Genomic DNA, 10,627 nt, shown 5'->3' with positions numbered 1-10,627 from the left:
TCCCGCCGCACTGCCGGCGGTTAACGGCCGTTGGCGGGGCTGAGTCGGCGGGATCGAGGCGGCGCCCGGCGGGGCTGAGTCGGCGGGATCGAGGCGGCGGCCGGCGGGGCTGAGGAAGGCGGCGGCATGAGGTTGCCGGGCTGAGGCGGGCGGCGGGGCTGAGGTGGGTGCCGGCGCTGACACCCACCCCTGTGTGCTGCCTGGTGCAGGAGAGCGGCGAGGGCCCTGGCAGCAGCCGGACGCGGACATGCACTGTGAGCTCGCAGGGGGTCAGAACGTCAGCGCCGATCCGGCCCGCTTCGAGGTGACCGAGAAATGCCAGGGATCAACTCTGAAGGAACTGCCGCGGGTGACTCGTCCTAGCACTGGTAGAGCTCTCTTGAATCCTCAGATGTCCTTTAAAATAACTGTCAGCAACGGCAGTGACCACCCGGAGCCTGAGCAGAGCCCCCCTGAAATGTCAGCGCCTCTGCTAGATTTCATCCCCAAAAGACCCAGCATATTTGAGAGGATCCCAATTCTGCCGAGGGCGCAGGAGCTGCGATGCACTAGGGGCTCTAAAGATTATTTCCAGCAGCAGAAACATCAAAGCGTGAAGGGTGAGTTTAAAAAAGCATGAACTACCACCACCAAAAAAAAAATCACTTAACAAAACAAAGATATGTATCAAGCTCCCCCCGCTCCCCCCCCCCTTTTGGTCTTCTGGATGCCTTCTAACTTGTTTATTTAACTGCAAGCTTTAAAACTTTTTTTTTTTTCTTACACACCTTGGAGGCACAGGGTAAACCAGACTGTTTTTTTGTCGATGGGAAGCAGAGTGTTTCTCAATATTCTTTAAGAAATTCTGAGACTAGCATCTTCTTTAGTTCTGAGTGACTGCTGCTCGGTTTGGTCACTTCTCAGAGGTGGTTGTTTTGAGGATGGTGCTGAACACTGGGTTAGTCTGTCCTGCGCCTGAGCGTGCGTGTAGCGTGTTTGTTTGTGAGTACGCCTGACTGAGAAGAAATGCCTAGTTCTTATTCAGCAGTTTCACCACGGTTGCTTGGATTTGTAGTTTGTATTTCAAAGAGGTGTTGCAAATGCTGTATTCAGGCAGTGAATCCTCAGACTTGGGATTCCTGGTGCCTGAAAGGCATGCTGTAAAGGCAAATTCTGCTAGTTAACAAATGCCCAATTTTCATCTATCCGTTGTTAAAGAAGTGGCACCGAGGTTGAGTTAGAAATTGCCCACTAAAATCTGATAGTAACCCTTTTGAGCCAGAACTTATTAATTGAGCTGGAATTTGTTAATCAAAATCTAGTTTTAAAATAATCCCTCTAAGGTATCACTGGATGAGAATTCAAGAATCCCTTTGTGCCCCAAAGCCACTTGCAGGGATGTATGTGCACCTAAGATTGTTAATATTAAGGCAATGTTTTTTGTGAAAGTTGAAAGGTAATTCTTTTTATCTTCACAGTCCTTTACGGTTCTCTATTTTAGAGTGTACATGCTGTTACCTTGTTGGTGTAAAACAGTTCCCACTAGGATTTTTTTCAGTTTGTCCCTTTCTGTTCATTCTTCTGAAAAATAAAAGCAGACTGCATGCCCTTGGACTAGTAACATTTTCTTTTGTGAGCTTGTTACCTAGGGTGATGGCACCTTTCATTGCCATGAAGTTATGTTAATGAACACCTCAATCTGTGCGAGGTCTGTCCTGCAAACTGTAGGGTGTGTTTGTTCATCACCAGTGAATACAGACAGAGTGGAGCAGCGGGTTATAAATTACCTTTTTTATTTTTCTGTTTGTTAATGCTGCAATCCTCCTCTCCTGATTTATTAAAAAAAAAAAAAAAAAAAAAAGCATGAGGTTGTTAATGTTTGGCAAGAATGAAATGAAGGTCTGTTAGACAGAACTGGCTTTGGAGGGGGCAGAAGGAGGATTCACAAGGTAGGAGGCGACAGCTAGGAGCTCTAGTATTGCTGTGCTGCCCTGGCTGCTGCCTGTAGAAGGGACGCGTGAGATGTTCAAGTCCCTTGTGGTCCCACGAGTGAGGTTGGTGCCACTTGACTAGGGTTCGTACCAGTTTAAAATCCTACCCATGCATTGCCCTACCCAAGCAGACTTGTTGAATTGCTTTCCTTCCTTATTTTTTTCTTTTTCCCTTTGAGCTACTTAGTCCTCTTTTTGTTTATATTCCTCTTGTGGCTACTGCAGAAGGCAGGGCTGTAGGGAGGGAAAGAAGAAAAACGTAATTTCCATTCACTTGCAACTTCTATGGTAAATGTAGGTGGGCATGGGAGAAGGTTGCTAATTCATCTTTCCCGACTCATCCATTTCCCGTTTTCACCACTGGGAAAAAAATTGTGTTGTAAGTTTTGTTGTCGTTTTTTTGTTTAATATATTTTCTGTCCAGGGTGTTACCTTGTGGTTGCTGCAACATATGGGTGACTTGAGTCATGGGAGTAAGTAGGAGGTACCCATGGGCAGGATAGGCTTATTTACTGAATGCAGTGATTTGATGGATAACGTTGGATTTTTCCGAAGACGCACTGGGTTTTTTTGGGTTTTGTTTTTGCTTTGTGTTATTTCTTTCCCTGTGAAGATATTTTTGGAAGTTAGGGAACATAAAATTTTAGGCTAGAGTCTGATTTAAAATGCATGGCTGTGTTGCTCCTTCTGAGCTGTATGGTGTCAGCAAGTGCCTTAATGTCCATTTGAGCATTTTGGAGTTCTCCCACTGAATCCTGTGAGCTGCCAGCCCCTGCTCAGCACTGTACGCTTCTGAGTCAGTTCCACAGAAATAACAGAAGTCACTCAATTGCTCACTGTGATCTAACTAAAATCAGAGCTCTGTGTATCTAAAGTGAGCCGTGGTGCAGATGGGAGAGCCCCTGGTCTTTCACAAAGTGGTGTAAACCATCTCCCAACTAGCCTGGTTCTCTCGGGAAGATAAAGAAAAGGACCAGGGATGGCTGTATGTGGATGTGATATAACAAGACATAGCTAAGAAGTGAGAATGAGGGAAATACTCAGATTTACCCAGTAAAAGGTTTTGGGAAGGAAACTGCTGACAGCTTGATTTCAGATCATCGTGCTGTGCGCCTCCTGCTCTCTAGCCCCACAGCACCGTGTACCCAGTAATTCCCTCTACAATCTGGGTTGGATTATAGAATGTGCCTCCTGGTTTTGGTTTATCAACAGTTGAAAGCTACATGTAGGGAGGGGAAAAGACCCTCTTTAACAAGAGCAAAATCAATTTTTATAGTTGCCTGTAAAAAATACTGCTTTTTCTAAACATGCCTTTACTTTTGTTTGTTTTTTTTTTTTTCAAAAAAATAATGAATCAAAATGATACACTAGCCTACTAATAAAAAGGGCAGCTTTGAAGTAATCACAATGGGGGAAAAAAGCATCCTGCTGTTGTAATGTCTCTGTGGTGTTATTCCACTGCTTCCCAGTGTTTAAGTTATGATCCTGCAAAGATGCTTCCGTGCCTGAGCAAGTCTTTTTACATGAACAGCCAAATGAAAACTTGAGGGGTGGTGGAGAGGATTACTTCTGGGAATCAGGTCATTTGGGACTAAACTTTGCAGGATGGGGCTGTTGATTGTGAACCAAAAATGGCAGTATTTTGGAATTGTGCTTCATGTTTTGTTCTGTTTGGGAGCTGTTTAAAATAAAGACCTGTTTTTCACCCAGCCTTCCTCTTCTGGTATGATTGTCTGTGATATACACCATGCTTTTCTTGATTGTTGATTTCTCTGTGTGTTGCAAGGCAGAGTATTTGCACCCAGACAGTGTTTCTTAGAGGCGTTTGTGGTCTGCTTGCATAGAATAACCGTACCATAAGGTACGAAGTCCATTTTACAATGTTTTTCTGGGATTCTGTGGTTTTGGTTCTGTTTTGTTGAATTTCATGCTATAGTATTACCATTTTGAAAATAACACAGGGAAAAATAATTATTGTCAACAGGAGAGAAACTTTTGGGAAAGAAAGCTTTAGTGGTGAGAAAAGAGTAGTCTATAAAGATGTCAAATATCTCAGTTTTTTAATGACGTTGATTATGGTTGTTACCAGGAAACACTTCTCATTCTTTTCCAGTTTCGTTCAGTGTACCTAATTCGTGACTCAGTAGAAATGACGAGATTTATCCTGTTTGTTGTGCCACTGGGAAATCATCCAAATGGCCCAGACCTTTGCAGTAACCACTTCAGATATTAACTTACAGTGGGCAAAACAATAAGCTGTTCGGGTTGCAGTAGTCGGATGTTTCCTTGTTGAGAGTATTTTTTATTCAAACAAGGAGACAGTGGGTTGGGTTTTTTGGGTGTGGTTCCCCCCCCCAGCTGTCGCCGCTCTTGGCAAACCTACAACCAACATATTGAAATGTATTAATTTTATTCTGCTGTGAGAAGGAGGGTTGAATCTTGCCATTGCAACCCCCTGTGACTATTCCTTTGGTTAGGAGGACGGTCCTTTCATAAGTCATAGCTCATGCTGTTGGGATCTTAACCAAAAGCATATGTTTTGGTTATATGACTTATGAGGTGTATTGACTGGTCTTGAGCCTGATCTGCCATTTTCTTTCATGCACCTTGTCTGTGTTCACCTGAATTATCCCACTGGAGCAAATGGGACTGCCTAGAACTGATAAATATTATATGGACTGGTAAGCAGGCAGGGAATGGGCTCACCGGTATGGCAGTCTCTAAACTCTCTGTTTTATACGGAGCCGTGGTAATTGATTTTTCTTCTTTTCACTGTAGTTCTCTTGCTTGCAGCATTTGAACTGTCCTCTACAAAAAGGAATTTAAAGGTTTATTTGAACAGAACTTGCAGATACCTAACTCCTTTTTTTCATGATCTGGGTTTGTTTGTTTTTTGTTTTTTTTTTTTTGATAAGGGGACGAAGGAGAAGAAACTGCAGATTGGAGAGTGTGCATAAAGTCATTTGGGATAAATTGTGACTGCCCACTCCTCCCTTAAACTGGCTAAAATGCTTACTTGTCCTGAATAGGAAAATAACTTTAGGTTACTTGCTGCTGAAGAAGTGCTTCTAATGATTTGTGTTGGAAAATCAGAGTCACTGAGTTGAAGATGACTCTTTCATGGATTTAATTTAAAAGAGGTTTAATTGTATCTAACATTTAAATTCTTTGTTATTTAGAGATCAGTAGTAGAGAATATTTAGTAAATACAAACCAGAAGATCTAACAATCAACTTGTCATATAAAGGCATTCAGTACTCGTAAAGCAAAAAACCCCCTTTCTGCTTCATGAAAAAGACAGCTATTGGGAAAACTGAAGAGAATAAGTATTTTATCTATGGTAATATTGTGTAGAATTATATGGAAGGAAGTCTGATCTGTGGAGGAGATTTTGTAACTTCTTGAGTTTTGCTTGAAGGAATAGAAGTAGAAAGTAAGAAATTACTTGTTCTGGCTTTAAAATGTTACATTAACATGTGGAATGAAATTGGAGATTATCGTATACTCTGCTAAATGGGATTAGAAGAAAAAATTCTTTTCTTCTTTTACAGTAAGAAAAAATATAAAATCTAAGTCCTGCAAGTGCTTAAGTATGTGCATTTCTGTGTTCCTGTCAGTAGTCTCATCAACTACAAATACTTTGGATTTAGAATATTCTAAATTATATATTCAACTATATCTAGATGATTATTGGTATGTTAGAGTTCAACCCTCTATATGCAGAAGTTGTTAGAGTGTATTTTAAATGTTACTCTAAACTATTAATATGAATAGGAGTCTTGCCACTAACTTTAGCTGGGTCAGTATTTCAATCCTAGTATTACGGAAGTTCTTTAGCCTGTGTACAGGGAAGAGCTTGTAGAACAAATAACAAGCTTGTATTGAAGCTATCTGTAAGCTAGGAAGCAGAATAACGTATGGACTATGAAGAGAAATTTGTAGTACGGTGAATATGATTTCCATGTTCTGTACCATGATTACCATTATTCTAGAAACGTGAACCTCTGCTGTTTAGTGATTTTAGAGCTGTTGAAGATGTTGATGGCAGGGTGATTGTGGAGGGAATATAGATGTAAACTGCTCCATTTTGCACTCCAGGTTTCTGTCATTATATGTCAACAAGCTTGAACAACGCATGCAATCTAGTAATCATTTCACAGTGCGTGAAACTGCTTTTAACAGACTGTTGGTTTTGTTTGATTTTTTTTTTTTTTTTTTTCCCAGCTACCAAGTGTTGTTTCCCAGCACACTGATGGAACTCAAAGAATATAGAGTTCCAAAGCAAGGGCAGTGCTTGCTAGCTGTGGTACAGTGTAATCTTGCCCTACAAATGTGCAAACAATAGCAAAAGTATGTGTTTCTGAATATGGCACAGCTGTTATCTTCTCCTGAGAGCAGGGAGCGTTACAATGACACAGACAGAACAACCAGTTAAAACCACTCATACGGTTTTATTGCGTTTAAATGGGGCGTGCAAAAAAAGCAAGGGCCAGTTCTTCCATTCAGATAAGTATCAGTTCAGACTGCTGCAGTACTACCTTTCTGCACAGGCTTTGAAGAATAGAGGCAAAGAATTCCCCTTTTTCCTTCCCCTCCTATTACATTTCTGGCACCCGGTATGTGAAATCTCAGTTGGAACCTGGAACTTTCAGTTCTTAGAATCTGCGCTTCACTAGTAACCTGGAACAAGGACTTTTTTTTTTTTTTTTTTTTTTATTACAGTCATTAGTTTGGATATATTAGATGATTGTTAATGATTAAGGTTATTGTAGAAAGGGGACTACTTGAAAAACAAATGACACATTGCCAGAGCAGCGATAGGAAATAGGTCCAAATTCTGTGGTTTAGGTTAAAGGTTTTGAGTGTTTAGGAATTACAAGGTTGATCTCAGTCAAATCATCACAAAGTGCTTGAGCTCTATCTCTTTCTTATTTTTTTTTTTAAGCAATTGTTTTCTTGAAATCTAATAATTATGTCTGACTTTTCTGTCATTGTGTCTCAATGTATATGTGATTATTTTGTGTAGTGGATTGGCAAGGAGCACTGTAATTGAATCTACTTGATCAAATTTATTCTAAGGGTTAAATGAATGTAAAACATCTTAAACTGCATTTAATTCTGGCATTTACGTGCATGGTAAGAGGGCTTTGTGAGAGCTATAGAGTTGTCAGTTGTCATTTTAGAATGGGGGGAAAGCAAATACATTCTTACGTGGTTTTTTGCATGTTTATCCAGAGAGAAAAATGACACTAAGGCGACATCATCAAATACTGTAAAACTAACTTTTTAATACAGATCTCCATTGTTGTTTTAAGTGCTTAAGGGGTTGGCGGTTTGGTTTATTTTGGAACTTGCTGAACTATATGAAGTGTGTCTCCAGGGGCCTGGTATTTTAATACCTAGTAGAAGGTTGTATAACAGTAGATGATGTATTTTGCCTGCCTTTCAATGCTGTAAATAAATTACACTTGCTGGCTTGGGAGGGCATATCTGAGGTGTAAATCAAAGGCTAATATAAGAGGAAAAAGACAATGAAGTGATATCTTATAACCAATTAGGAGTTTTTATTAATTTATCTGTAATCAAGAGATGTAAGAGCAATAAAAGAATATTAACATGAGGTGCTTCCCAAGGAGAGGTAGAGGGTTTAAGATTATTTTAAATAAGTGCTGTGATTTGCTGCTTTTTCACAATTTGCTGTGGTTAAGTCACTTCAATACTGAAGTCAACAATCCCCTAGGCAAAGAAAGATAATATATTTTTAAGTGCATTGTAAAAATTGAAATTTGATAGCTTCCACTCTATAATCCTGTCTAAGTCTTGGTTGTAATAAAAGGAAAATACAGATACATGTGTCAGTTTTAGTGCATAATCTTTTTTTGAGTTAAAGAATGATAAATGTGCTTCAAACAAGCGCCACAACAGTTTATTAATATGAATGTTTTGCTAAATACTACATGCTTAACGCAATCCCCATTCCTTTATAATAAGTTTAAATATTAATTCTTTGGAATGCTAGATGCCTAAAGCTAGATAGAAATGCAGTTTCAGATATCTAGGAGTGGGCTTGTGAAACAGGATATTTAACTGGGAGAGATGAGTAGCACATTTCAGAGTTATTAGGGCAGAACAACAATGCAAGAGGATGACTTTAAAAAAGAAAAAAGTTATAAAATTGCTTTCTGTGCATGAGGCTTAAATACCTTAGAGTTATTTGTTTGAAATAGAAGAGCAGATTTCCTATGTATGTAGGTTCTAGACTGCATTTTTATTATTATTTTGTTTAAAGTCTTTTTAGCCGCCTGCCCCTCTCTAAAGCAGCTGGCTTTGATTTAACCTGAATCCTTCACTGAGAGCAAATGATCAGTCACTTACAATGATTGTGTGTTGTGCTCTTTGATAGAACATCTCTGTAGTGGCAGACGCTCAAGAGAGAAGACCAAAGGATAGGAAGGGTGCTCGAGGAAAGCAGCATTTTGCATTCAGAAGGACTCATTTCACCCTAAAACTGCTCTCGCTTATTTTTCCTTATGTAAGTCCTGCCTACTTCCCAACCCCTATCTGTGCTGGGCAGAGAAGAGAGAGTTAAAGTGAGAACAGATAAAAGAGGAAATTTCTGTTTTATTTCCCAATATTTTCTGGGAAAATCCCAGAAAGGATTTAACATGAGGTTTCATAACTCCTGCTTTGCCCTGCTGCTTTTGCTGAAATTGCAGGGAGTTGTAACGTTGACTTCAGGAGAAGGCCAATAGTGAATGTTTTTTTAAAATCCTATACATGTTCTTTTGAGGCACAGAAGAGAAGATCGAAGTGTTAAACTCTCTCCTGGAGAGAAGGTGTGCAAGCAGAAGCAGCCCGGTAGTTCAGATGCCAAGGTCAGTCAGCACAGTATGTTCACCTTTAATTTTATTTCTTGTTCAGGACCTTGCATGGGTCTAAAGCTGGTGTGATCTGCCATCATACATGAAACGAGCAAAAATGGTGAAGGCGGAGAGAAATAACACAAGGATTGTGCCAGCAGCTGACATGGACAAGTATATAAATGTTTGAGATTAAAAGAGTTAGGGTACTTGGACTCTGTTCTAGGTTGTACCACTTACTTGTGTCATTTTGGGGCACATCTGTGTATTATTCATGACATTCCTACTGCAAGAGCGTAAAAGAGTGTGGTGTGGAGAAAGATAAGCCAGTTTCGGAGCCAGAAACAGTGCAGTCGTTTCGGCACACTATCAGGGCCAGCTTCATTTTCTGTGCTGAGGGACAGAGTTTGTTAGTTCAGGTGCCATGTTCTGGTGATGTGGCCGTGCTGTGTTTGAGATCTGATCTGGTGGTGTTGCAGGATGCTGCACTCCAGTATATGGCTCTATCAGCCTAAGGTGGCCCTTGCTTGAGAGTGGCTGCACCCATTCTACGCCGTGTGTGTGTGGACCCGATTTCTCTCTTTGCTACGTGAAGTACGTGGTGCTTGCCCTTGTTAGTAAGTCTTCTCGAGTGTGAATGGTGAAAAGTGCAAAATACATATTTGTTATCTTTGGGAGAGTAAGGTTTTTAACGGAACGTTTTAGTCAGGCTTCTTACTGCTTGGTATCTGAATTATGCTGCCAGTTGCAGAATTGTTGCTGAGGAACAAATTCGGTCATTTATTTTAGTGCCTGACACACTGAGGTGAGGGAATGGAGGCTACATTAAGGGGGCTGTGTTGGAAATAGCCAATAGTAAGTACCTTTAGGGAAGAAAATCCCTGGTTTGCTGGAGGAAGCAACTTCAGGGTTGCCCTTAGCTTCCAGCAGATGGAAAAGTCTCTTAGAGCTGTTGTTCTTGAGGCAGAAAGCACCCGATGGATTGCTGCCCCCTGGGCTTGAGGTGCAGGTAGCTACTCCAAGGTACTGGAGATCCTCATCACTCTGGCAGAACAGATTTTACATGCAGCTGAGACTATCTCCCAGGACTTGAAGAAGGAAAAGCAACACTAAATTCCTTGTTTCTGCATATCTGATTGTTGTAATGTTCAGTTTCCTTGAAGTCGTCAGAGCTGGTTTATGTTCAACTGAAACTGAGCTGACCTGATTCCATTATCCCTAGCTCTGGTGCAAATCTGAAGTGATGCCATTTTAAAAGAAGGAGTGGATAAAAAGGAGGCAGACCTGAGCCTTGGAGGGGTAATGCATAGAAGTTTGTCCTTCAAGTATGGACTCAGTTCACTTGGCAAAAGAAAAAGATGTCTCACATTTTTAATCTGGACAGTTTTGCTGCTTATTTTTCCTCTTGCCAACTCACCACAGATTGGCTTATATTCTTTTTCTTTCCGTTCTTGAGCTATTTGATAAAGTTTGCTGACTTTTCATATTTTTGTGGAGATAAGCTACAGGCTATATGTATGAGTGGTTCTCTTTTCAAAACAAAGATCCCCATGCATTTCAGCATCTCTCTGATTTGAATGGGTATGCAGGAAATTTAAGGGGATGTTTACCCCTAGAGCTTACTTGCTCTTTCCCTGCCCTTAAGTCTCAATAACTTATTCTTTCTACTCTCTTAGCCTCCTGACCTCTGTCTTTTACTTTGTGCAACTTTGCTGTTGGCTTATTTTTAAATATGTATAAAGGATTGTAACTTATTTGAATTGTGGGCTAAATACGTGGAAGTATGGCGACTGGTGT

General features: G+C 40.5%; 1 protein-coding gene across 1 annotated transcript in view; it reads left to right on the top strand.

Annotated features, from left to right (window-relative positions):
• The first annotated feature begins 247 nt into the window (after positions 1–247).
• Positions 248–10,627, top strand: part of GLIS1 (GLIS family zinc finger 1) — a 205,284-nt gene continuing 194,904 nt past the window's right edge. Inside the window, exon 1 of the mRNA XM_086462927.1 lies at positions 248–599. Coding sequence (XP_086319053.1) covers positions 248–599 — 352 coding nt within the window. The remainder of the gene's footprint in view (positions 600–10,627) is intronic.

The sequence above is a fragment of the Leptosomus discolor genome, chromosome 3, assembly GCF_034619465.1.
Source record: "Leptosomus discolor isolate bLepDis1 chromosome 3, bLepDis1.hap2, whole genome shotgun sequence".
NCBI classification, from domain to species: Eukaryota; Metazoa; Chordata; class Aves; order Leptosomiformes; family Leptosomidae; genus Leptosomus; species Leptosomus discolor.
This window is presented reverse-complemented; position numbering and strand designations above follow the sequence as displayed.